This window comes from Drosophila yakuba, chromosome 2R, assembly GCF_016746365.2.
Source record: "Drosophila yakuba strain Tai18E2 chromosome 2R, Prin_Dyak_Tai18E2_2.1, whole genome shotgun sequence".
Lineage (NCBI taxonomy): Eukaryota > Metazoa > Arthropoda > Insecta > Diptera > Drosophilidae > Drosophila > Drosophila yakuba.
The window spans coordinates 21,625,070-21,652,694 of NC_052528.2; the positions used below are offsets into that span (position 1 = coordinate 21,625,070).

The 27,625-nt window shown below is 43.5% G+C and overlaps 5 protein-coding genes and 1 long non-coding RNA gene across 7 annotated transcripts; 1 reads left to right on the forward strand and 5 right to left on the reverse strand.

Moving 5' to 3' along the window:
• Positions 1 to 1,759: 1,759 nt before the first annotated feature.
• Positions 1,760 to 19,033, forward strand: LOC120321113. 2 transcript variants are annotated; one of them, XR_005560681.2, is made up of 3 exons: positions 1,760 to 1,900; positions 17,211 to 17,523; positions 17,579 to 19,033. It is a non-coding gene; the product is annotated as an uncharacterized LOC120321113 (long non-coding RNA). The 2 variants fall into 2 exon arrangements; XR_005560680.2 differs by having other exon boundaries at positions 1,760 to 1,882.
• Positions 1,829 to 6,198, reverse strand: LOC6531772 (retina and anterior neural fold homeobox protein 2). Its single transcript, XM_002092523.4, has 3 exons — positions 5,469 to 6,198; positions 2,681 to 2,934; positions 1,829 to 2,465 (listed from the first exon to the last, which is right to left on the reverse strand). The coding sequence occupies exons 1-3, from the start codon at positions 5,728 to 5,730 to the stop codon at positions 2,121 to 2,123; spliced, it is 861 nt and encodes a 286-aa protein (XP_002092559.1). The 5' UTR covers positions 5,731 to 6,198; the 3' UTR covers positions 1,829 to 2,120.
• LOC6531773 (probable 60S ribosomal protein L37-B) lies at positions 11,597 to 12,033 on the reverse strand. The gene has a single exon (XM_002092524.3). It carries the CDS (start codon positions 11,927 to 11,929, stop codon positions 11,660 to 11,662), a length of 270 nt encoding a protein of 89 aa, XP_002092560.1. The 5' UTR covers positions 11,930 to 12,033; the 3' UTR covers positions 11,597 to 11,659.
• Positions 12,852 to 13,390, reverse strand: LOC6531774. The gene is made up of 2 exons (XM_002092525.3): positions 13,297 to 13,390; positions 12,852 to 13,239 (listed from the first exon to the last, which is right to left on the reverse strand). The coding sequence occupies exons 1-2, from the start codon at positions 13,305 to 13,307 to the stop codon at positions 13,014 to 13,016; spliced, it is 237 nt and encodes a 78-aa protein (XP_002092561.1). The 5' UTR covers positions 13,308 to 13,390; the 3' UTR covers positions 12,852 to 13,013.
• On the reverse strand, positions 14,189 to 15,508 carry LOC6531775 (putative gustatory receptor 59c). The gene is made up of 2 exons (XM_002092526.2): positions 14,408 to 15,508; positions 14,189 to 14,354 (listed from the first exon to the last, which is right to left on the reverse strand). Exons 1-2 carry the CDS (start codon positions 15,440 to 15,442, stop codon positions 14,196 to 14,198), a joined length of 1,194 nt encoding a protein of 397 aa, XP_002092562.1. The 5' UTR covers positions 15,443 to 15,508; the 3' UTR covers positions 14,189 to 14,195.
• On the reverse strand, positions 15,577 to 16,993 carry LOC6531776 (putative gustatory receptor 59d). The gene is made up of 2 exons (XM_002092527.2): positions 15,867 to 16,993; positions 15,577 to 15,811 (listed from the first exon to the last, which is right to left on the reverse strand). Exons 1-2 carry the CDS (start codon positions 16,884 to 16,886, stop codon positions 15,647 to 15,649), a joined length of 1,185 nt encoding a protein of 394 aa, XP_002092563.1. The 5' UTR covers positions 16,887 to 16,993; the 3' UTR covers positions 15,577 to 15,646.
• Positions 19,034 to 27,625: the final 8,592 nt, after the last annotated feature.

Consider the following 27,625-nt stretch of genomic DNA (forward strand, 5'->3'; position numbering starts at 1 on the left):
TGAAATAAACACATATACATTATTTCTCAAGTGTGATTATTACCCCAGTTCCCAGTTTTGATTCCCCCACAGGCTGCTTCTCGATTTCAATGGCGCCCCTTTTTTATGATCCAAGTGATGTATCCATCATTGTGTGACATATTTGGACAGGGCCCAAACCGAAAGACGCTGCTGGTACACAAATCTTGTGCCCGTGGCGGCATGGAACTTAAGAAGCTGTCACCGGGATCTCTCCCCTGCATCATCCAAGATCATTGCAACGCGTTTCCCTTTCATCTGACAATGTTGCCCGTGTCATCTACTATATGCCACATGGGCTGGGGTTGGGGGATGTGCATCTGGGCGGAGGCCTCGTTCATTAGGCCTCTTATAAATAATTGCTTTTTAACAGAGGCAGAAATTATCACCTAATTATAGAGCCCGTCAAGGGGGGATTCCAACCATGCCAACCATGGGAGCTCTGCTGTATCCACTGATTAACAGTGGTTAATTTTGCATGATAATTAACTTTTTATCAGTTGTCCATATTAGTTTACTGTAAATATAGAGTCGTTCATCCCTACACACAAGGCAGATAAAAGTAGGTCCTTGATTAATTTCAACTGTCCAATTCAGCTGGTTTCTCTGGCAAGGGAGTAGAATTCCATGTCCTCTGAAAGGGATAACACACCGCTCCATAACGCCGCACTTGGCTGGCATAAGGCCTCCGGCATTTCCGTTTGCCATTTGATTTGACAGGACTCTGTTGTTTGGCCCATAAATTTGTATTTCCCTTTCGAGGAGGAGGACTTCTGCAACATGTTCGCCTGTCAGCAGGAATGTCGTCCGTTTGCCGGCAAACAATTTGCCGCATCGCAAAAAAAAAACCAAGGAATAAAGGGACAAAACGCATTTTTCCATCGCCACCGATGTTCTGCTTTTCAAACATTATTGCAATTTCGTAAATATTGTAAAAATGTTTTACGCTCGGAGCGCCAACGCTTTATGCAAATTAGCAGCACAAACCGTTCCACATTCCGAATGTTAATTTGCATTTCGCATTTCGTCCGGCTGCTCAACTCAGTTCACTCCCATCTCGTTTGGCCTGCGGATAAAAGGGAATTTTTATTTGCATTTAAATATATTACATACTTGTTAACCTCCCTGCTGCAAGACTGGATCCTTGTACTTCCCCGTATATCCGGATCCGGAATCTAGAGAATCGGAGATGCCTCTGCTGCGGCCACTTCCCCTTGAGCTTTTTGGGAATGCGTTTGAGAGCACTGCACATTCTCCTCTATTGTGCCCCGAATGGCAATCTGTACTTTTAATTGCCCTAGAAAACCGAGATTTCCACAATCTTAATCCACTTTGATTGCGGCTTCGCTTTTCCAACATTTGCGGCTAGGCAAAAGTTTTCCCTTGCTGCTTGTTTGTGCCCCCTGCTCCACTGCTCCGCCCATTTGTTTATTTGTGTTGGCTTTAATTAAGTTTTATTATACAAATTAACACATGCGGGTGAAATAACACACACTCGCAGATGCAAATGGAGCCCTGGAGCTGCTTTGCCAGTGTGCGGGGTTATGAATTTTTAATTAAATCGTATTACTAAGTCAATAATTAAATAAGCCATGTCATATCCAAACGCCTGAGTGACAGCTCAATAAATGGAAAACTTTCGCACATTGACGAGTAGGTAATTGCTTGTGTCTCACAGGATAATTCCATCCAAAGAGTTAACGTGATTATTTTCGCTCAGTTTGCCTTGGAAAATCTTGAGTGCAGTGAGTTTTCTTTCCAAAAAATAAACAGAATTCCCAGTCAAAATCACACACACACCCGGTGTTTGCTTAGAAAATGTTATTTATTGCGTTTTCTCCTTCAGTGCGTCACATCTGTATCTGTAAGTGTATCTGTATCTGTAAGTGTATCTGTATATGTATCTGTAAGTGTATCTGTATCTGTATCTGTGCTTGTAAGTGTATGTGCATCTTTCGTTTCGGTATCGTATAAATATAAATATTAGTCAGGTAGTCGAATAAGCTGGTCCTAATACGTTTTTAAGCATTAATGCAATTTGGCTAATTGAAATACATATGCATGAAGTAACCTCGTGGGGCCCATTAAAGCTAGCCGCGCCATCAGAGCGGCGGATACGCGTTCTTCGCATAATTGGCGGCCACACAGTAGTTGGTGGCTCCAAAGAAGGAGCAGACGCCACTGCTGCTGGCAGGACTCGATCCGAATCCCCCGTAGCAGTTCGTATAATTCTGGCACGACCGCAGCTCCAGTGGCCCAAAATTGAGGGCATACGCGCCGGGGGGTGGTGGTGGCGGATGTGGGTGTGGGTGTGGCATATTGGCATATTTGTGCATATTATTGCTAATCGGCGCCGGCACCAACTGAGGAGCCGCATCCAGAAGTGGCCTCGAGCCGACGCTCCGCTCGTTCCGCCGGAATTTCGCACGCCGATTCTGAAACCAGACCTGCAAAACAGGCGTCCAAATAATTGATAAGGGAATTAGCTTCAATGGAGCGTTGTTAACTGGGCTTACAGATCGCTGCTAAAGTGCAACTGCAATACAATCAGTTATTGTTTCCCGCGCACACGCCATTGCGCTCAATTATGTAAAGGTTTCATATTTCCCCCTCTTACGTTTAACGTTAGCCTAGTTACCAAAGTAACGCAATTAAAACGCACCTGAACTCTGGCCTCGCTCAGGTGCACCTTGGTGGCCAGCTCCTCGCGAACAAAGGCATCCGGATAGTGGGTGCGTTCGAACACCTTCTCCAAGGCTGTCAGTTGGGCGGAGCTGAAGGTGGTGCGATTGCGGCGCGGCTTCCTCGAGTGATGGTGGCCCACCGGTGCTCCAGCTCCAACGCCAGTCGCCAGATTTCCGGAGCAGGGAGCTGCCCGATCTCCGCCAGCGCCACCGCATCCTGCGCCAGTGGGGCCTGCAATCAGGGAGCCATTAAATTGGGAATTTTCACTTTTACTTTTGCGTTTGCGTTTTTGGGTTCTTTTCCGAGGGGCGAATGCAAAATCTCTTTGACGGACAGTGTGGGGGAGAAGAGCTCGTAAATAATCGATAAGAGCCAACGGATATCAATTAATTTGGCAGCCAGCTAGGAAATTTACTTTTATGGCTTGTCGTGAACACATAAAATTTTGCATTCCGTTTGATCCTTCGGCTGGCGGTCCCCAAAGGAGTGGCAAGGGGGGACTTTTTGGGGCGGGGCGGTGAGGGCCATAAACAAATGGCATGAGCCATAAAATATCTTTTGACGACATCGGCGGACAGCTGTCTACTAATTTCGTCGCCCAACAAACATGAGCCAGCGCATTTACGATCTATTAATTAAAGTGAAATTGTGACATTAAGCGGTCATAAGCGGGCTCCCTGCTTCTGGCTGCCATTAATTGATTTTCCATAGAATTGGCTTGGAAACCGTTTTACAAACGACTTAAGATCTTTTCCCTTGAATGTATCTATTTTCAAACTAATTGGACGAATTGCCAGGGAAAAATTAAGCATTTCGTCTAAGAGCCGTAGGGAAAAATTAAACTTTTCAATGAAATCATAATAATAGTTCCGGTTTTATTTTGCATGCGCTGTGTAGTTTCAATTTTTAGAGTTGTATCGATAAATTGCTTCTGATTTCTTGCCTGCTGGAATTTCAGGGTGGCCATCGCCGTGAGTATCCCCATCTACATCAGATATCCTCCTACCCACGCCATTTGTCTCAATTTGTCAGCCGAGCTGTCCACGGAGTTGGGAACTGCATCGTAGATCAGCTCGGAGCACTCCGAGTACATGAGGAAAAGTGGAAAAAGTGGGAAACGGGAGCAACTGCATCGGCAACTGATGTCCCCGGGGATTGGAGGGGAGTTTTGGGGTAGTGAGTGAATGAAGGGAAGATCTTTAATTTGAATTGCCAACGAGCGATAAAAAACAGTTGCGGCTTAATAAAAAACCAACAAATCGAAAGGGAAACCTCAATCAGATTTCTACAGCGGCAATGGCAAGGGGTGAAGAGTTGCAGTTGCACTGCGAGAAATCGGTGGCGGTTGGGTTACTCCAGTAAAACTATTTGCTACAACAAAGACTTACTTTTAAAAATGTTGTACCATATCAAATTTAAAGTTCATATTCAATGCCCGTTTAATCCATGAGCCCACACAGATGCATTAGTTATTTTTAAGTGGCAGGTAGACAGATTTTCGTTCAGTGTCTGCTTGCAACTGGCACATGTTACAATCCAATGGAGCGACGAAAATAAACGAGGAGGGGAGGAGGAGTGGAGAGGCAATGGAGTGCGTGCTGCGTCTGGGACTGGTTACAGTGGGACTGGCTGGTTTATATGCTCCACTTGGAAATTATAGTCGTGGCAGCTAGTCGCTGCCTCGGATGCTTCAAAGGCATGCGGCCACTGAGGGAATATCATGTCAGCTTTGATTACGTTTTGTCATGTTGACATTGTTGTCGGCTCGGAAATGTTTCCTCTGCCACGAAAAAACTAAAAAAATAAAAAATATACGCACGGGGAAAAACTACACGAACTGCTAGAGTTTCGGTTGCTCTGCCTTTTTTTGGTGAGATCTTCGTTTTCGGCAAGGATTTCGCTGCGAATTATGGCAGAGCTGACAACCAGTAGCAATATGTTGACAGCTTCCTCTCGGTGGGTTAATGCGGAGACACAGGGTGGGGGATGGAGGCTTTGGGGGGTTAAAGCCGCAACCGCAACAGGAAAAATGCACGGAGATGACATTGCACCGGCATTGGGAGCAGTGAAATGAGCGAATGTCGCCCACATCTGGCACCTAATTGTCATCCATGAGTTGCCCCACCACACATATATAGAAATTCCCCCACCTTATATCTACTTATGTATATGGTAGCACCTATTTGTGCATATCTAAAGATATAGCAGCTGTGTGCGAATAACGTCATAAGTTCTCTTGGCCCGCAACTTGCATGAATTTATCATTTATGAATTAGGCGCAGTAAGCCCCATAAAGTTGCAGCTCTCAAATGCAGATGCTGCTAAACTCCTGTGGCATTAGTTATTCTGTTGCACATAATTGAAGACATCTGTGAACTATGGCATTTAAGAGGCTTTTAAAATTAAATGAGCCTGTGCGCAACTCAGATTAATTACATTGCGAGAGTGAAGGATATTTTTCATTGTGAGAAAAGAGAAAATAGTTAAGTGCCTATAAGCCAGTATTCATTGTGGTTTTCATTGTGTAACCTGATGAAATTGCAAAGACAGTAGCTTGGCTATACTTTCTTTAGCTGCGTAATTGGTATATGATAGTCTTGTCTTAGTTTTTAAAATGCTGAAGTTACTCTACCTGTTAACTTCAAAAGTTGTAAGCAGATTTAAAGATTTTTTTGGCTTTTATTCCAGGGTTTCACATTGCTCTCAAAGAAATGAAAGGTGCACTTTGTCAATAAAAATCCCAAGACTGCTGCATTTGCACTCACCGAAATTGCCACTGAGTTCCATGGCCATTTTTCCCTTGGAATAAGCGTCGTGCTTCATCTCCATGATATTGTCAACCGAGAATCTGTGCATTTTGTCCAGGCTCCTGCCACCTTCTTCCCGATCATCCAGTTTGTCCTCGGACTCCAGGTTGTGCGACTGATGATGTGATGGATATATTTCGCCGGAAAGCGTCGGGCTGTAGTAAAAATTTCCCGGATTGCCGACGGGCAGCGAATTCAACTGCTGCTGGTAGTTTAACATATTTAGGAAATCCGTCGCGATTCTTAGCTGGAGGTTGAACTCTTAACTTTGGGCTTAACTATTTGCCAACTGAATCTTGAGCTAATGACATTGATTTTTTTCCAATTTTAAACTCAATTCACGTGTCCGATTGATTGAATTAATTTGTGTTATGTTCGCCTGCCACGATTGGGGGCATCCTGTGCGAACTTGGTAATTGGATTAGCACACAACACATAAACGAGTTAATTACGATAATTGTCGCGACGATACTAAACCGTGCCAAAGTCGTGTGCCCACTGAAATTAGCCTCAAAATCGAAAGAGTGCTCCGCGAGATCCAATGCCCTCTCCCTCCACCTCCCATCCACCAAAAGAATCGAATCCGAAACATATGTACACATGAACATATGTGTCTGCCGATGTGATCGTCGAGAGTCTAGCGATTCTGCGCCTAATTATAGCACGGCGATCTGCCATTGGCTGCTCATCCTCCGGCGGTGGTGATTCCTCCATCTTGGGGGCGTTGCTTTCGAGTGGTGGAGATTGCTGGAGGAGTGCTTGAAATACGAGGTGAAAAGTATCAACAAGTTTTGGGCACTTAAGCAGCAATAAATACCAATTAGCCAGAGGGTTTGCTCTCCGGCTAACATCATCCTGCCTGTCACCACAGGCCATGTGTCTTCTTTGTTGTCATCCTGAATCGGTGCTCCCGTTTCGCAGGATGTGCTCGTTCGGTTGCATCTGAAGTTGCAAGTAGTGTAGTTTTGGGGGCAACATCGGGGCATAAATCTCGGCACGCACAGTGTTTGTCATCCTCCTGAGCTAATTTCCATAACCACAACATCTTGTTCATTTCCCCGGCAAAGTGGAGCGATGGAAATCGGAAGGCTGGGCGGAACTGGTTAGTTAAGTGCATGTTTGTGGATCCTTGCGTTGCATTGCATTCTACTGCAGCTGTGTTTAACTTTACCTTGGAAGGTGTTTCCCCATTGTTTTACATTGTGCTCAGCCAATGTGTTCAGCACGTTGATATCTGGGGTATCTGGGTCATTCCTAATAATACTATGCAAATCGTGACATTCAAGCGAAATTATTAATATTGCATCACATCAAGGTTAACTTTCTTGTCCTGCGAGAGGGTTTCCTATTCTTTTATTACCATTTAAGTGACTAGTTTTCCTAATATATCTGCTTATAAAACAGATTAGTGTCCGTGGCAATGGGCTGCTTTCATTTTCTCTGATATGTTGACCAAAGTTGGCAACTTAAGCCCCCGAGAGAGCCCCCTACTTGACACTTCGCTGCCGGTTTTCGGGTGCGCTTTTCCACTTTTCCACATTTCCACTTTTCCACCTACCTGCAAGGGAATGGAGCTGCCTCGTCCGGCTCGCTTCTAGTAAATTATCTCACGTTTTCGTGTGCGAAAGTTCTTGAGGAATGTTGCGGTGTGTATTTTTAATAAAACTTCAAAGTTTCCTACTTGCCACGCTTTACTATGTCTCGCAAACGTTTTTCTTCCCCAGCTCAATTTTCCTCGTTTTCAGCGGCTTCCCACTGTTTTATTTTATTTTTATTTTCTCTACCTCATTTTATTTTTTAACTCTTGGAATTCTTTGTCACGAAACATTTCTCGCGTGCTGCTGCTCCTTTTTGGTCCTTCTGCTGGAGTTGTTGCTAGTGTTTTGTGGGTGTTATCCATGTAATATGGTTACCCAGACAAACTTTGGCCGGAAAATTCTTCTTGCAAGTCAGAATTCGAGGAGACAGTTTTAATGCTGTCAGATAGAAGCAAAGTAACTAAACTTGTCAGTTGCCTCGCAGGGAATTTTGTGGAAAATAATTTGCAATCCAAACGGGATAAATATGCGCAGGTAATGTCGATTACGATGTCAAAACTATGAGTGGGATGGCTATGCGATACTTTATTTTCAATATTACAATTGAAAATTGAATACAATTTTAAAGATCATCCAGCTCAGGCATATCGGAGTCATCAATCCTAAATGACAGTCTGTAAACCAGTTTTGGCACTTTTTTCTAGTTTCCCGCACACATTTAACCATTTCAATTTCCTTTGAGCCACTCAAAAGAGTGGATTTGGCCAAGTTCCTTTTGAAGTTCATGTTGTTTGTCAAGAAAATGAAATTCACTTGACGGCGATTATGCGGCAAGCATTTAAACGCTTTTCGTTGAAATCGCTTTCGCGAAAGTTTTGCAAAACATTTCCGATGCTTCAGAAAATAACCGAGCGACGGCGGAACCGCAACAGTAGAACCTGCTACATCGTGGATGGAACCCATCAGGCGCCCCTCGTCTACGTCTAAGCCCAAAATGCCAAACACGACGTGGCACACAACGAGGGGGCAGGGGGGTGCAAAAGTTTGGCCTAAATCACTTAACAGAAAACAAGTGTTGGCATGTGCCTCCTCCTCGTCGGACTTCCTGCCCCTTCTGCACCTTCTTGCCCCTCCTGCAGAAGTGCAAAAGGAATTCCCGCTCTGCCTTTCCGCCCAACAGAAATATCGCAAAAGTTGCAGTGCAAACTTCTCGCATACCCATTACTAGAGCGCAAAGTCGGATATACAGGATTAATGCAGCTCAGAAGCTGTAGTATGGAACGCGTTTACAATGTTGTTGTTTAACTTCTTTGCGGCCTAATATCTCCTGCTGAATTTATTATATTATTTCTCCTACACATTTGAAAACTTATATCTCAGAATTGAAAACATTAGATCATCTAATTTACACTCACTGGGTATTAAGACCTCCAGCCTTGCCTTAAATCCTTCCGGTTTTGACCTGCGTTGCTGGGTTATTCACGACATGTTGGAATCAGGCATCACAACAAAGTTGGCGGCAAATGAAATATAATAACAAGAAGTAACCGGAAGCATCAGACTCGGGAACTTAGGTGCCCGGCCACACCCACCTCCATCTGCCTCCGAGTTTGGGGGCGATGCGTAAACAGAAAATCAATTACTGCAAAAAGTGAGAGGAGGAATGACAGGCGCCCTCTGGCGTCAAGCAGGGGTGCTGGGATAGTCGAACTACCTGCTATTAGTTATAATACATTGCATTTTTACTACACACTTTTGGACTATTTTATAAGTGCTGCCACACCCAAGTTATGTAAATGCGTGTTGTTTATAAACATAGGTATTAATCAATTAAATACAAGTTGCGTGCTCAAAAGGCGTTCACAAAGTATACGAATCAAACCGAACAAAACAAAAAATTGAACACAAGCAAATTGCAGTGTGCCTTTGGTGAAAGGGGTATGGCATAGGAGTAGAAGTAAAAGAAGGATTTACATTAATTACGGCACGGAAAAGCTTCCTGACTTTCATTGTGACATAGGCCTGCCAACTAACCCAAGTCACTTAAGCTCCCCTTTCGCTTTTCCATATATAGTATATAAAACGCATGAATATTTTATAGGCTCCAACAGGCAACAGGACGAAGTGGGCGGCAGCAGTTTTAAAAGCCCTGTTAAGAGACTTTCACTTTGGGCCTTCTTTCTGCTCAGATGTCCATTTAGACGCACACACACACACACACTGTGAGGTGGGAGCAGTCCACATCGGACTTTTTGGCTTTTTGGCCGGCCCCCCAGCATCAATTTTTCAAAGCCTTGACCAAGGCAAAAATGTTGAGGCATTTTCGATTTTTCTTCTTGTTTGCCCCTTAAATGGTTTGCATAATTTATGCATTTTTTATGCCAAACATTTCATTTCTGCTCAGCCGCAACAAAGTCGACTCTGCAGTCCGAACTGGTTCATTTAATATTTATCCAGCTGAGATTGAAGGGATTATATATGTTATATAGTGTGCAATATGAACTGGCGCAATTGTTTTTCCTCTCTGCCGGCCAAGAATTTTAATTAATGTTTTTGCAAACACCATCGTCCAATTGCCCCTGTGTCCGCACCGAATTCGCGGGAATTCCAATTTTTGATGCCATGTCCGCTTGCAGGAGCATCAGCATCAACAAATCCAACCGCAGAACACGACAAATACCACAAAATGTGGTTTTTCCAAATCCGGGTTATCGGGTTATCGCAATCCCGGCTAATTCATGAAAATGTAGTTCTATCGAAAATGGCAAAAATTCACTATTTGAAGAAAGAAATGTATTGTGGTGCATGCATTTGGTTTATAAATGGTGTTAAATTGTGTAGTTCTACCCACTGTGCGGGATCATTAAATGGAATGAACATTTTACAGCCGTCTTAAGAGATATTTCTTTTCCAACAAAGGAAAACGGGTAATATGATGATTACATTTGTGTAATTAATTAATGTACGAGGCTCACGTTTACACCTCCTAAAGGAGTCATTGCCAAGAAAGAAAGCAAGTCTCTTAGCTAACGAGTTTGCCACTTTCTCAATCACTTTCCCTGTTTCGTTGCCCCTGATTTCCACGCCAACTCGCTTGCCACGCCCCATTTTCGCGATGGGGCACCGGAAGCTCTAATTGCATCTGATTGCAGTGACAGTTTTTTCCACCAACTGACAGCTGCAGCGGCAACAAAACGCAGGAGGCGAAGGAGTTATGCCCCGGCTCGGAGGACCAAGTACTGAGTGCCCGTGCATCCGTTCCGTATCCGTTGATTTTCCATCCGCGATATTCCTTCCATGCCGGTTTCCATGCCTGTTTGCTCCTCCGCCCACTGCTCCTCATCCGCTGCACTGCTCATCCGGAGACAATCGTGAGCGAAATTTAAATGCTGCTGACTTTGCAGCTCACTGAATGGCAAGTGTACAGCGAGGGGAACAAAAATAATGGAAAAGCAACAAGCGCAGCAAAAAATGTCGATTGAAAATGTTCAATCAGCAAAATGGCATTTCGCTCAAACAAATTGTCGAAGGCGATTCTTAAAATGTGGTGCCAGCGCGATAGAAAAGTTTCTGCCAAGGTAAAGTGTTATCGTATTAGCTTATAGAATCTAATAACAATTTAGACACCTTGCTGTAAAGAACTATATAACCCATGCTATATCACAATGTTGGCTTGTCTCAGTGCAATGGACACAACCTTCTGGTTTGTTTTAAGCGCTATGAGAATATTAATACCTTTGGTCGAGAGTATATGGGCTTTTCGCATTTTCCACTGCATTTCTCTGGTTTTCCTGTCCGTCAATCCACTCGAACTGCACTACAGATCTGCAATGCATTCCTGTCGCATTAATACAGCGCCATCTACAGTGCGACGGCAGACATCATTATTTTTAAAAATTCAGTCGTTGCATAATAATGAATCCATACGTGTGCCCGAATTGGTTCGGGCCAAAAATTAATGAGTGGGCGTGGTCGGCAATTGGGCAATTGTGGCACGCACCAAACTTGACTGCTTTAAGTTTCGATGCAGCGCCAAAGAGATAAATCAGGTGGAAACTTTTTCAGCGCCAATCCCGGGGAATATATCATGCCAAGATTCTGCGGCCAAAATCCACATGGCGACGGATTAGGCCAGGTCGGTATGAAATACTGTCCTGGGGCGTGAGCAGATTTTCGCCACGAGCTTTATGTGCCACGGCATACACACACACACACACACACATAAAAGGTGTTGCTTCGCCTGTCTCTTTCTTTTTATGTTCCTCTCTAAATACACACACTCACACACATATGGTGGCAAAGGGGACAGGTGGCAGGTGTGTGTGCACATTAAAGGCCATAAAAAATTCATAAAATGCATTTCTCGCAGTCCGAAAACCAAACACAAAATACTAAAGCCCCCAGCATGCAAAGTACACAGCACATAAATTGCAAAGCCACATAAATTTCAAATACTTACGTGTACCCTTCAGAGCACCCGAGCACCTAAACTCCATGCCAGATTATAAACTACCAACCTCATCGCATAATTAAAACACTTTCAAGAACTTAAGGGAATACGTTCATTTGGCTTTTATTGGGCTTATCAAGCAACCCTCTGCTTGATACCATTTAGTTGGCTCTCTTCTTTGAGGAACCTCCTTCACGGAACCCATTGCGGAAACGACGGCGCAGATTCTTGAGGTAGCGCATCCTTCCGGTTCCCTGGGCCTTGCGACCCTTGGCCTTCCGGGACCAGTTGAAGGATCGGGTCTTGGCCGCGGGATAGCCGCACTGGGAGCACTTCGACTTCTGCAGATGATACGACGAGTTGCCGCAGCGGCGACAGATTGTGTGCGACTTGTTGTGGCGCTTGCCAAAACTTGTCGTTCCCTTGGTCATCTTTCTTCAATAAAGGATATTATAGATCTTATAGAAGGATATAAGTCGATTGCTGAGTCGAAAGAAGTTCTGCTCTGGAGAACAATGACAAGCGAAAAGAAAGATTCTGGCGATGGTAGTTTAAGGTTAAAAACCCAATAAGCTAGTTCCGATTGTAGCCAGTCCTAATCGATGATTGAGTTTACAATACTGCAGTACACTCCAGTTTACTGGATGTGCTATAAATCACTATATGCGCCTAAGAGTATGCAATGGATCTTTAGATATGCAACGCATTGCCATTATGGTTAAATGGGTTTAGGTATTAAATAACCCTACTAAAGTCAAACTTTTAGTTGGTATTTATGCGGAAATGATTTTCCGTTTCCCTCGACCATTGTTAACCTAATCGTAAAGCCACTATCACGTGCGTGGCATTTGCCAATTGCTGCGAAATTGCGCGCAAATTATACCAATCTGCCGGCGTAATCATTGAAAACTTATCAATTTTCCCACCGCGCCAAGTCAGACATTTTTGCTGTGACGGGACCTTGGAAAAATGAGCGAAAATCAAATATTTATGATATGTTTGAGCAACATTTTGCTGCCGCAGTTGCCTGCGGGAAAAGTAAACTACACATTTTTCCTTTTCGGCTGCATTTTCGTTTGCCTTGGCATTTGGATTTATGTGCGTGCCGTTTGAAAATTCAATTTAATTCTCATTTTTTGCTGCCATCGCGGCCGCTGCTGTGGGATATCCTGTGAATTTTTGAATCCTTCGCCGCCCTGCTCCTTTGCATATCGAGTAAGTTATGGTTCATCGGGAATTGCGTTAGCTGTGTCAAAATTCAGTTTGCTGTGAGTCCCGCCCAGAGATATTTTCATATTTCATGAATTCAACATCATATCACATTATAATCTTACATAAATGTAAACATAAAACTAACACTTTCTAGACTCTTAGGCATCATTTATTTGCTTTATGACTTTTTTTCGACATTGTAATGTTTTGGAAAAATATAAGAGAGTTAGAAAAAGGTGCAAACTTCAGTTGAAATGAAATAGCATTAAAGAATCTTATAATCTGTGTTGGCTGCCCCAAAGGTCATTTGCAGTATCGATGAGCAGCATCGTGCCAAACGGAAAGATTGCGGGCCTTCAGCTCAGCGTTGTACATCTCAGTTTCACGTTGAATAAGTTCGACCATCTGAGTGTGTCTTACCCTTTTGATAACTTTTTGCATACATTTGATTTCCTCGGTAATCGGCACTATCACCGAGTCCATTGGACTGTTTTTTCCGCCGCATTGGCATGCGAGTTTGGCTGCGAGTCTGGAAAGGGAGAATCTCAATGTTTTGGTACTTTTCCGAAATGTTTGAGTTACTTACATATTCGACATTATGGGTTTGCGTAATGTATAGTTTGTTTGGTGACAGTTTGATCGATGCTAAATTGAGGTTTGAGTTTTCCTATTTTTTGTATGTTTTTAACAAATTGTTATCCAAATGAAACGCATCATTTTATTTTTCCAGTCATGCACCAACGTGAAATAAATCCTGTTTGTGAGTCATGGCATCTTGATTCCTTCACAATCGATAAGCCCGGTTGTTGTTAAAATATGTTGCATTGTTAGCCCGAACAAGCCGCTCCAAGTGCCGCACAGTGGGTCCCAGGATAACGACGAGGACTCCTCGTCCTGGCTCGGTGGCAATGCATTATGCTAAAATGTCTCCGGTTCTGCCTGCCTGTCTATCTTTCCGTCTGTCCGCCCGCCGGAGTTCCAGCTCCTTCGATTCCCATCCCGCAGCAAATGCCCATGCCCATGTCGATTCCGGATCAGAATCCGATTGCAATACCCGGATGCTCCGGCAGAGCAATGTCATGGCCCGTTGTTGGATGTCGATGCGGGATTAAATTGCGACTTATGCTAAGCGAACTGATGGCGAGGGGCAAATTGAATGGAAGCTCGTTTATATTGCTCGAATTGCGGCAAAGTATTGATGCTGTCGCTGGATTTGTCACTGTCGCCGGCATTTCCCTTCGACTTTCCAGCAACTGAAGCGAGGACCAAGTTTATAAATGCCTGCCAATTGACAGTACAAAGGAATCCCGGCCAGGCAATTTCCATTACCAACTGCCTTCTGTTCCTCTGGCAGTGCATGAAACGGCCATTATCGCTTTTCTACTCCCCAACTACGCTCCTTTAGGATCTTTAACTATAGTGATCTCTAGTACTGTTTAAAAACCAAAACTTTATTGAAACTAGTATGCTTCAAAAGGTCTCTAATTAGGATCCCTTGTTCTGAATTTCCCACTGAACCAGAACCATAGAGTGAGTGATGACTGAACTTAGCATAGCGATTAAACGACTACGTTCCATTTTGAAGAGACCCATGACGTAGAATTCATTGCGGTTACTGGCCAGTTGCAGCTGGAAGTTCTCAAACTGAAAAATGCCAGATTAGATATTAAAATAATAATTTCTTTTGCTGAACTTACGGCTGCCTCCAGTCGATTGTCCAATTCTCGGCTGAACAGAGTTCGCTCTGAAAGCACGCGTACTAGTTCATCCTGCTGATCGCGAATGTAAAAGCCAATGTTTACGGACACCCAATTATCCATATAGAAGGAGGCAGTTGACAAGACAATAAGGAGAAGACCCCAATACGTGGAGCCGAATCCTGTGGAGTCGTATAGAATCGAACAGAGGCTAAAGTAGATGGAGCCCATGGTGGAGAAAAAGTACACCAAGCTCATGCTTAAGCTCTGAATCTGGAAAAGCTCCGACATCTCATCCAGTCTGTTCCGCAGAGTGTAGTGCCTCTCGGCAATCAGATCCAGCTGATCTGCCAGCGAGCAGCATTTAATGGAGTAAACTCCACCGCGACGATTGCGCATGGAGCAGGTGCATTCAGCCTCGCGGACCAAGCATCGCAGATCTTGGAGCAGAATCTTGTAGAGCCCAATCACTTGCACCATGGCCACGTAGTACTGGCACACGATCACGTTGAAAATGGTGGTCAGGGTGGCCAGTAAGCTGAATTTGATAATGAGGTCAGCAGTAATCCGCTTTCGTTGCGCACTCACATCCGATATCGTGTGCAGCGTATCCGACAGGAGACAGGACACAAACTTAAGGATAATGCTGCGTCGATACCAGCGCCCTCGAATCACCTGAGGTCTGTCGCGGACCAGGGCTAGTATCTGGTTCCACATTCTGATGAATCGACGACGCTGATACCATCTGGTCAGCAGTGAGAGCAGCACTGCAAAGATCCGAACCGCAGACATGACCAAAAAGAAGTACTCATGCAGATATCGAGCGGTTCCCAACTCCGATATCAGCGAATTTTGGCGAAGACAGAGCCAAATCAGCAGAGTGATAAGACTTGTATTATGCACAGCTGCATAGATAGTAGTTCTTCGACTGGCATTGGCCACTCCCGTCAGCCAATCCACCTCGAAGTTGAATACTCCCACGAAGAGACCATAACAGTAGGCAAAGAGCAAAATCGCCCTCACCAAGTCAACCATTGTTCACTACTGAACTCGAATTACAATTGAAGGACTCAGCAATCGGAACGTGCGCAGTTCTATGAACATGATTAGGCCTATGGGACAGGATAATTATTGAGTGATTGATTGTGTGAAAAAGAAATTAAATGCACGCTACAGCGTTGATAATATTATTAAGTATTAATATTATATAGGAACATAGGAATCCTTAGCAAATGTAAATTATCCCAAAGTTTTAGAGTTCTGCACGTCGTATTGTATGAGAAGCAGCGAATGCGTTAATAGGGAGTTAAACACAGCAAACGATGATGCACGACCATATTCGAATAGGCCGTAACTATGCAGCTTCAATGGATTGCGCGCCAGGTTCAGAGCAAAGTTTTCAAACTGCAACAATACTCAGTTATTCAAATTAGAATTTAAGCGAGTTTCCAGCTCTTACAGCCATTTCCAATCGGCTATCCAGTCCTGGCTGAAACAATGTCCGTCTATCGAGCAACCCAAGCATTATTTCGTGGGCATCCAGCAGGTAAAATACATTAAACGCGTTCAGCCAGCAATCGAAGATGTAAATGAAGAAGTGGGCGATGGCACAAAGCGGCACGAGTATGGGCAGGTTATTGCCAAGACTGCCATACTTGCTAAAGCTAAACATCATATACGCGGTGCCCAGCATATTGAGATAGTATGTGATGACCAAGCAGACGACTTCGCCTTGGTATGCCGTTGACAAGTTTTCGACGAGCTCCTGCAGATCAGACTGCGACTTGGCTAAGCTTTCCAAGCGATCGGCCAGCCAACAACACTTGGTCACATAAACCCCACCTCCATTCGGAATCAGCGATTGGGATTCGCTAACAATCGCCTGAAGATCCTTGTTCAGGAGCACATAACGACCTCGCACACAGGCGGCGGCAACAAAATACTGCGAGATAATCACATTCAATATGGCCGTCAGACTGAATACGGCCCAAATGCGCAGAGCCACAGCGATGCTTAGCTGATTCCGCATCATGGCCAAGGTGATCAGGATCTGCGGTGTCTCGGCGATTGTGGTGCAAAAGAATTTGCTAACGATGCTCCTTCGACAGTACTGAATAATCGCCGGATTTCTCTGATACATGCGCCAGAAGGAGTTGAAAAGTCTCATGAAGGTGCGACGTTGCGACCATCGACTGACTAGAGCCAGAAAAACACATACTATGCGAAAGCCCGCTATGACCAGGAACACGTACTCGTGAAGGGAATTGGCGTACCTCCACATGACGGTCACCACATTTCGTCGCAGTGTATGGTAGGCGAGTAGGCCAAAAATAAGCAAGTGCGTGCTGGCTGAAATAAGCGTTGCTCTTCTGGTAACTTGCGTTTGCCCCGTTTTCAAATCGATCTCAAAGTTAATTACGCCGGTTAGCCGTCCGTAGCCATATGCGATTTTCAAACACCATTTTACCAGGTCAGTCATTGCGGAGTACTGAAGTTTGGTTTCGACTCAGTGTTTGATCTGTGCTGACATCTAGGGCTAATGAGTTGTGGCTAGCAATGATATCGTTTCATCTCCAATAATATCGTATCATTTCCATTCAGCTAATGTAATACGCAAACAGAGCAGTGACGTTCCAAATGAAGTTATCAATCTGCAGGAGTAGTTAATTTAATACTCAGCCAGGGAAAGATTCTAATCCTTTTCCGAAAGGGCATATACATACACATACAAATGATCGAAAAATAGCTTTCGTATTTAAGTATTTATTTTCGTTCATCACTTAATTCCTATCTAAATCAACAGGCACCACATGACCTACCCACTGGCCAAAGGATCTGGGCAAAGTGTTAGCCATCTTGCACTGCATTCCGGCTTGCAGTGAAATTCCGCAGCTCATGGCTTGACAAACATGGCCCTGTTTCGAGAGGACAAAGATGCTGGAGATGCTGTAGATGCTGTAGATGATGCTGATGTGGCTGCCATGCCCGCAGAATGTTTGCTCAACACTTATTTTTAGTGAAAGACTCGGAGGCGTGTGCGAAGAAAGGAGGTCTAGGTACAAGCCTCTGAATGCCTAGCTACACGGGGAAAAAAGTATCGATCTCAACTATAAATGGTCAGTCAATACCAATTCCATGTAAAATAATTGCTATATATTACTCCCTTCTCAGCTGTATAGCTTCAGTTTTCCACTAAGCTTATGCTTTTATTACAAGCTGCATACTTTTATTTTTGCAGTGCAGCTGCAGTGGAAACTGAAACTTTGTCGTTCTCGAGAGCATTTTAAACAGCGGATGGCCCTCAGGTCGTCATCTGCGGCTGATGTCGTCGAAAGTCTCGAGAGTTTTGTTATGCTGGGCTGCATCTTATCCATAATGCAGGTTCCGCTTTCGAAATGCACTTTAAATGCACCATGCACCATGCAGCTGGCTAGTTCGCGCTTTAATTGAAAGTTGATGTGGTCGCGCAGGGAATGCATTTTTATAGTTATGCGTTTGTCATTCTGTCAAATGCCAGGCTGCAACAAAATCTACCGCTGTCGCGGAATTTCGCAACCAACTGGTGTCAAAAAGTGCTGTGAGTTTAGGCGACAAATCAAATTGCAAAAAAGCGCACGCTTTTAACTCAAAAATGCAAACCGCCATGCAATAACGGAAGCGGATGCGTTCAAACTGGTTTCTGATTGTGTGAAAATTCAATGCCGTACTCACTCAGAAACTGTTGCATACTTTGGGGCTTGCGTGTCATAGCAAAGTGCACTTCCATTCGTTGTTAAAAGTTGATAAAGCATTGTGCAGAATTCAAATAAATGCCACATGCATTAGTACGCATTCATATGATTCATAGATGTTCATATATTCATATAAATTTTGATCACCTCCAAAATGACGGAGCAAATTATCTTGAGATGCCTTTGGAATACCACCAGCTTCCAGACCTTATCATTAGTTTAAAGTTTCAAAAGTCATCTCGAAAGTTTGACTCCCAGCAACTCAGTGCAGACGACATTAATTAATATAAATGAAGCCAGTTTCTAATGTTTGTCCTGGTCTGCGGTGCTAATCACTTAGACCCACGACCCATGGAACATGTCGCGTTTGTGGGATGTCATTAAAAAGAAGGAAGCAAAAGTGCCTCTTACATTACAACCAGTAATTTTCGCGTATTACTCGAGGCTGACTGAGGACCGAGGGTTTTAGCCAAGTGGAAATGAGGAAACAGTGCGCGGGAATCATATGCACTTAACATGCAATTGCGTGCCATAGACGAGGACAAATTTGCCGGTCTGAAAATGAAAACATTATTCATAAGCAGTCGACGACGCCGCCGCCGCCGCCATCAGCATCGGCATCGGTGGCTTCAAGGATCCCTGGACTCCCCCAGTCAGTGCCACCCAACTCGGGGGCAGGAGCTGCTCCCTTCGTCTGGTCGTCGCTTTCAACTATAACACATAGTATCCGAGCACTAACGAGTCCAGTGCTTGGGTAACTGTAAACTTTACGTGCCCACATTGCCAGTTTGCATACACAATGAAAAAAGCTTGCCCCATTATATATTTATTAACTAAGGCAGTAAGAAATAATTAATAAACATAAGAATCATTTAATGTTGCTCTGCAATATGAATGCAAAGGTTATGATTTATCCGTGTAGAGAACGACAGCCAGCTGAAATGTTCTGCATAAAATAGATATTTTTATGAAAAGCTCTGAAAATGTAATTTATGGCCGGAATGCAATTTTTTTGCAACTGCACAATGCCATGGGAATGAGCTACGAGTGGCCCCGTAGCCTCGTCATCTTAGCCGTAATCAGAGGCGATATCAAAATCCCCGTGTGAGTTTCTAATGAACTGGCGTGCCCGGAGTTCCTTGCATTCGGTCCAATTTATTGAGCCATAAAGGTGTCAAAATGTTCTAGCACACCCGCACCCGCACCCTCACCTCTCCTCTCCACTCCACTCCATTCATTCATTCATTGTGAATAATTAGGAAGACGCTTGCGTGTGGCCATCCCTCACCCCCGCCACAACCTTTGGCATCAACATAAAAAATCTCATTAGGCCAAATGTGTATCATAATGACTTTCCATTTACCTTTGCCTCCGCCGCACTCGTTTTCCCGGCTTATTCCCCTCCGTTTTTTTTGGTTTGGCCCTGTTTGAATTGGGCTTGCTAATTCATTAGAGCAGGTGAATGAATGGACACGGAGTTGGGTGCACGGATAGATTTCTTGGGTTAATCATTGACTGAAGATTAGAGTTCTCTCTGAGCAGGTAGTTAAATAGTTTTATTGACCAGCTATGTCTTTAGTTTTCGTGTAAACTAAGCTTAAATTCATTTGAATAATATTGAATGCCTTGGAAAAATCTATCTATGATTCGCAAGGCGTGGTGACTATATTTAAATTTTTCCTACATAACCAGCGATTATTTGTCCGAGTTTTTTTGTGAAAATTTGGCGTATGTAATTCCATCATCATTAGCAGACTCCCCTTTTCCCCACCAGGGGGCGTATTCGCTTTAATTACATGCTAATTATCAAAGAATGACTTGGCTGAATCGAGTTGAATGAATTGCATTTCTGCTTGTTATTCGTTTTGTGGCCGTGTGCCCGATTAATTTCCCTAGGAAAATCCATTCTCCCCCAATAAAAAGGAGGAACTGCAAAAACGGATTAAAGTCTATTTGCGGCCATCTAGAATCTGGAAACTAGAAGGAAGAAGGAAATTGTCAGCGGTGAGCAACGTTCACAGCCAAATTGGGATCAAGTTGTGGTTGGACTTGGGCTCGAGTTGTCCTTGAGTTCTTGTCGGACATGGCTTCTGTTCGATTTCGATGCTTTTGTGGTCAATGGGCAAGTTGTGGACGAGTGGTCGAAGGGGGAATGAGTGGTAGGAAACACTCACTTTTACACCCTCCAAAGGATGCTCGGCGTACCCTTTTCATGCATCGTGTGAAATATGCGGAGCACTCAGAACGAAGAGCGCTCTGCCCGGGGGCAACTTTTGTTGTTTGTTGGCCAAATTGTCGTAAATTAGTTTTAACACCTGACCGAGTGGCTTTTCGAGTATCTAGCAGTGTGTGTGGGTTTTCTGATTCACTCTCAACAAGTTTTCTGGCCACTTTGTCCGTGGGCGAACCCTTTCCCCCTCCCTCTACAGTCGAACCTCCCTAATTCGAACTTTCCATTTAGCAAATGCAAAATTTTAGGCAAAGCTCTGATTAGAATTTTGGTTTGTGCGGCATCCTAGTCTCACCATTTTAGCATATTGATTGGGTAAGGTGAAAAATAGCAGAAAAATATAATTATAAATAATTTAAGCGTAGAATTTAATATGTAGAATGCTTACCGTTCTCGGGTTCTGACCTTGCCATTAGGTTTGTGGTGTGAAATAAGTGTAATCGGCTTTGTTTAGCCGTAAACTATGTGCGAACATAGATTTTCAATTAAACTGACTCAACTTAACTGACTCAATTAAAATGACTTAAGTAGAAGATGTTCTTGATCAAACTTGCGGTTTGTTGCTGCCCAAGTGGTTTGGTTTTCCTACAACGGTTAGGTTTTAACCGATGGCAGCTTAAAGTCACTTCCTGCTTTTTCCCCCGGTGTGCTATTTATGTATTCACATGGAAAATCCATCTGTGCGAGCGACCCCAGCATCTCGATTATGCGCTTTATGCCTCATCATTAATTACAATGTACTCGCCGAGTCTGACTTTCTCAACGACTGACTTTCCTTCGGTTTTGGTGGGACTTTGCCATTCCATTTCCATTCCCAGTCCCCCTTGTTCCTCTTGTTTTTCCCGTTTTCCATTGCTCTCTGATTTTGGCTCTTCGAGCGCTGAGGTAGCCGCCATTTTCCGGGGTACTCGCATTCATGAGTATGTGTGTGTTTGTGTGCATTTTTCATTTCCGCTTTGCCGCTGCGGCATTTCCGTTCATTTTTCACATATTTTTACGCCGGCGAGACGATGACTCCACGTGTGCGAGTGTGTGTGTGGTTGTGTGTGTGTTTGGAAAATGAAAACTCGCCTTTTTTGTCGTGGCTTGCAATTCATTTTTCATGTCACCAGCTCCTTCGGCTCCCCTGTCGTCAGGATTTGCTTTAAGGCTTTCGGTAATCCTTTTAGAAATTACATTTTCGCACCCTCTCATGCGTTGGTTTATGCCTTACTCGCCCTCCTTTGCCAACTACAATGTTTTCAATACTTTCAACAATGAGATGAAGCATTCACGTTAAGCGTTTCACCTGAGACCCCACATCCCACACAGAAAGAAAGAAAGCTTTATAGATGCAGTCAAATAGTGACAAAATACTTCATAGCCGTAACGTATGAGAAACTGGTTTTAATCTTCAGGACAACAGACCTGACACTTTTCCCAGGTGTACTAAACGGCATGGAATTTCCATGACCCTTCAAAGTGGAAACTATTTAGGTATTGGCTGCTATTTTGTGCAGTGCAGGGCTGGAATTTTAGTGCCGGGGTCCTACGGTTTAGCATGAGCCACTGATTTGGGACGGCCCCAAGAAGTCATAAACCACTCAGTGGCCAACTGGAAGTACCACAAATATTTGCCGCTAACCAACTTGCCGCCAGCAAATCCCGCTGTCCTGTTGGTCCGATCTCTGCACATCTCACGTTCGTTTAGTTTGGCTGGTTTTATGTGCTTTACTCTTTCGCCTTTTGATATATGGCCATTGCAGGCTTCGCTTTTCCACGTTTCCACGTTTTCACGTTTCCACCTTTCCAAATTGCCTTTTTGCACAGGTAGCCCAATGTCTGCGTGTGTGTGTAAAACCGAAAGTGCTGCCATTTATTTTATTGCCACCTCAAGAGGAGCAGCAACTTCAGCTGTCCGGCGATGAGTAAAAACTTTGAAAGCTGCCATAAAATAAACTGCGACCGAACAAAACTCGCTCAAAACACAGAAAAAAAAGTAAAAAAGAGATGCGAAAAAATTGAGAAGAAAAGAAAAGTGACCCAAATGTTGTATTTTTACAGTATTTGGATTTGTGCGCAGCGTTTCGTGTGTTTTTATGATGGGATTTTAACGAAATTTGCTTGTCTGGCGGTGCGATTGAATGGCTTAGAAAAACCAAAAAGAGAAAAACCCATCGCCATTGCCATCTGATGCCTTGCGAGTTAATGCACTGGCTCAAGGCTGGCTGTGATGGGATTTTGTGTCACCTGGAATATCGTAATGGGCAGCTTATTAGTGGCAATCAAGTGCAGTTGGCAGGGGATTGCCTTGCCTTTGGCCAACATCCTTTTCCTTTGGATTTCGGAGCCAGATGGGATCAAATTAATTAAACTACGTATTGCATACTCATACGTTCTTATATACCATTTCCCATTCATTTTTCGATTATCTCCATTCTTATGCCTTTTTATGCCACTTTTCATGTGACTTTGAAGCCAAGGCAAAAAGTTCGAGATGAGTCGTCCTTTCAGGCTAATGAATTTGTTGAACTTTGGGCCAACAAAAACGATGCGCCAAAAAAAGCTAAAAAGCCAAAGTTCTGCACTGATTCACTTGACTTTATACGGTATAAATATTAGTTATATGAGCGCTCACACAACACCACACAGTACTACTCATAACCCAAAACAAAAAAAGGGAAACAATTTGAGGGTTTTTGTGGCCAAGTTGGTTCGCCAGCTCATGGGATTATTGAGTGTAGACAAAAGGGGCGGAGCAGCTTGCTTAACAATTTAGAAGGCCCTAATTGACAGCATTAGGATTGTGGAAAATTGACAGGCCCCCGAGTCGAGGCTCATAAGTATGCTTTAAAATGTTCTCGGTTAGTTTTCCTTCTCCTCGCCAGCTGAAACATTTACAAATATTTTATGAGCACTTAACTTGGGACACTCACGCCCCTGGATATAGAAAGTGTGGATCCGATGGGGAATGGTGAGAGATGGTGGGGAATGGTGAGGGTTTGGGGGGCTGAGACACGCAATAAAAAGTCAACAACGGCCTGACAGTGGGTGGTTGGGTAGGTATGTAGGTGTGGATCTGGCGGGATGTATCAGTGGCATCTTTGGTGTCCCACATCCAACTAGGGACCATCTCGAAGGCGATGCCTTAGTCAGGACAAAAGTTGTGCGTGATGCTGCTGGCGGTGATGACGATGCAGCATGACATGTTTGCCAAGTCCCAAATTAAATCAATTTAATAAGCTGTCAATAATGCAGAGTAGCGAGGGACAACGGCAAAGTAGAGTAAAGTGAAGCGAAGTAAGTTGAAGTGCTCAGCACAATAGATTGAGAAATTTAAGTGACGGGCCATGGAGAAAACAAAAATATCACAGTACCAGTTACATAACTCTTTTAATAAATATAAAACTATAAGTTACTAATAATTGCACGATAAATATTTCAGCTAATTTATCAAGCACCTCGCCGAATGTAAATAGCTGCGATTACACTTGGCCAAGCCCGTTTATTAGAAACAGGTGTTAATTTAATTAGCTTTGAGGGCATTAACATAAGTTGCAGTCACATATGCATAAATACATAAGGTTGGTTCTATTAATAGTTAATTGGCCATCCCACCTCACAGGTAGCCAAAAATATTCGGGTTCATGAAATTCTATTCCGATTTCCAATTTATTCAGCTTGGAGTATAGGCTTTAAGATGGGCAGCAAAAGGAAAGTCAAAGGGCAAATCTTTTCCAGGTGAGGGCGTATGTGTCTTCATGGCAACGTACGATATTATTCCTTATCTCGGGACAAACGTGATGTTCCACCAATGGCCGAGTTGCCCATCCTCTCCTCCTCCTTGGCGCCTCGCTCGTCCTGTTGCGATTTCCATAACTATAAATATCGATTACCTGTACAGCCAGGCATTGCCCCGAGTTCTTAAAGTCGCCTTTGGACACGCCCACACAGGAAAGGCTACAGAAAACCTTTTGCATATATTAAAATTTCAACTTAATGTTACATTTTCAAGCAAGGTATATAGTATATATTTTACCGGGTTCCCAGCTAGTTCCAAAGTTTCAGCAATCTATGACATGTTGATGCCCGTTTGCATTAGCGACGTCGCACTGTACGCCCACATAGGCAAAACCGCCCACACATGCGAAGTACCTCAATGGGAAGCAACTTGAGGCTGTCATTGTTTTCTTCCTCTGCTACTTTCCTTTTGCCACTTTCTCCGCCTTTCTCCGTATCTGTGAGGCTTTTGCTTTTATGCGCCAGCTATTGCCATTCCCCTGTTAGCCCGCTCACACTTTTACCTGCCTTATTCCTCTCTTTGACAAATAAATTGACATGCCACATTGCGATAGCGACGAATAAAATTCTCGCATAAACTCGCAATCGCACTCCCACACTAACACCTACACCCACACTTATGCATTCCTAAGCAGAAGATGGGAATTTTTTGACTATGAGGTAAATATTTTTACGTTCCTGCGCTTCTCTACCGTTTAGGCAGCATTAAATAAATAATGGATTAGACATAAGGAGTAATCACACTAATATATCGCTTATTATATTGCTGTGATTTAGTGATTGGGAGAAATAGGTACTAGTTTAATGTAATATTTGTATTTATTGCTAAAGAGATATATCTTTATTATAACGAGAAACATTTAATCACATTTGTCAAACACCATTTTTTAAAAATATATATGTAAAAATATATATGTTATAATACTTAGTTTAAGATTTAATTTCTCTTAGATTCAAGATTAAAGGGAGCTTTAACCTGTTTAATTATTATTTTCCTTTGTATTGCTTTCTTTTTTACCCAATGCTAGAAGTTAGGGTATAGGCTTCGGCCATATAAAGAATAAGTGTATCGACATCGACGCCGTTTAGAGGCGACATCTGAAGGTTGCTCCGGCCAGAATGGTGCGTGAGTTCTCGACCCAACCCTGCTATCGTTTGAAGCCCACTTTCTCCGCCCTTTCACCTGCTTTCTAACTGCGTTCTTTCTTCCGCAACGAAAACAATGAAATGTCAGGCACGTACGAAAGAAATTCGTTTACTTCGACTGTTTTCCTTTTTTCTCGTCCGTTTCTTCCACTCCTTTTCCCGCCACTCTTTTTGTCCATTCGAGAAATTTGTTTACCCTAACAAAGGTTACTTACCTTGTTTGTATATTTTTGTATATTTTAATAAATGCTGTATCCCAGGAATACATAAACAATTTATAACAGTTTGTATTTCATTGCCAGATTACCCCTGAGAAATTAACTTTTTCGATAGGGTATTTAGTTTTCACCTGGTCAAATTCCCTAGAGGTTTTCCCATTTTTTCCCGACCAGCTTGGCGAATTTGACGGGCAACGTGAATGTCGGCGGCAGGAAAGAAAATAAATATGCCACAATATGTTAACGACAAGTCTGCCTTGGCCTCCAGTCACCTGCCACGCCCCCTTGCCGCGCTCCGCCCCCTGGCATTAGCACTTTCGGCTGGAATCGCTAGGTGAACTACGTGCCAAGTTATACTTTTGGCTCTGACTGTAAATAAATATTATTAAAGCGACACTAAAAAATTGTATTCGATTATTCAGCAAGTGCTAAGATAAATGAATGGCCATGGAGCTGGTGGAAATGGGTGAGTGGCTTACCACGAATTATGTGCAATAAATGGAATGTGACAGCATAAATCATTACAGCAGATAGCTCTGTTTCCCCGGTCCCGTGTGTGTGTGTGTGTCGGTGTGTGTGCGGGTGTGTTTGTGTGTGTGTGTGTGGGACTCCTTTTCCATTCTCGTTTTGCCCAAAAGTACGCAATCATTTTTCAATAAGCTGTATTAGCTTGTCAGCCAACAGATGGCGTTGCGTAGTAGCCCGTTGTAAACACATGCAGATACATAGATCAGCATATCAATGCCCCAAATGGGAAAAACATTCAAATATTGTCTCCGTTACAAAATCGCCAGCGGTCGTTTGGCCCTGCCTGTCAGTTGTAATTCGATCGTTCGTCGGAGTTCATTGTAGAGGGTGTTCCCGGTAACGATATCTCATTAAACTGAATCGGTTGTTTGAGGTAAAGAGCATTTACCAAAGGAAATTACAGTTTCAGGACTTAATTGCAGACATGAACATTCCTCTGCTGCGACTTACCATACTTTTAAAGGTGTGTAAAGGTATGCAATGGGTTGTTTTAATGCATTCTTTTAAGCACCATCAAAAGTCGCTTTGGATTGTGCTGGGAAATCACTTCTAAGAACTAGTTATCGCGCCATTTTCCATTTGGACGAAGAGTGAACGGACAAATTGCAATCACAACGTCCGCCTATTTGCGAGGACGATGCAGTTGCCAATTGCCGAAAAAGCTCCGCAACGGTGGCCAATAACTTTGGCAATCAAGCCGGACTTCCTCTGCGCTGCCCGAAACCGGCCATAATTACAAGTTAATGGTGTCCGCGTGTAAGCTGTTCTCCAGTTGGCCGAAGTACTGCGCCCTGTTGGTAATAACTTTATTAATTACATCCTCGGACTTGGCAGGACACTCGCAAGGACCTCGGCGTCCCTTTTGCGTTTCTGGGCAACAGCTGGCCACCTTCGGTTCTTGTGTGCGCCTTATTAATTTATTCAATTTCCCCTTTTTACGGCCTCCCCAAGTAAATTAGCAGCTGAAAGTGCTTTCAGTACTCTCTCTCTGCTACTTCATTTCCCTTTCAGCAGGAAAGTGTGGCAAGTGAGCCCTGAACTTTAAATGACTTCCATTTATGCACTTCTAATCTCATTTTTTGATGGAAAGTACTATAAAAGTAATTTGTGAATACTCATTGAAAAGGTTTCATGTAGTTCCACGTCATCTGATCACAAGACATTGGTTTGAAAGGCTTTACTGAGCGGTGAAAAGGATTTTCCTTTCCTTGTGATAGGAAGCAGTAGTCATATCCACATAAATCACCGACAACTGTTCTTCAAAAGCGGATTCGCAGCAAAGACCGCCGACTGGCGCTTAAGCTCTGGTTTTGGCCCCCCGGGTCCAACTTTCCTCTCTACTGACTAAATGCCCACCAGCCTGTTCACATATGGCAACTATTTGCCCGCAAATTGGTATAAATGATGGTGGATTACGCCAAATGCTCTCCATAAATAAGGATGCCCAATGTAAGAGGAATGGGGAATGGGAGATAGAAATCAACCAAAACGAACTATACTCTTTTATCAAAGTTTCTTAGATAACAGCCTTATAATAAGATATATTACATGCTGCATATTAAATGTAAGTTTAGGAAAACATTTT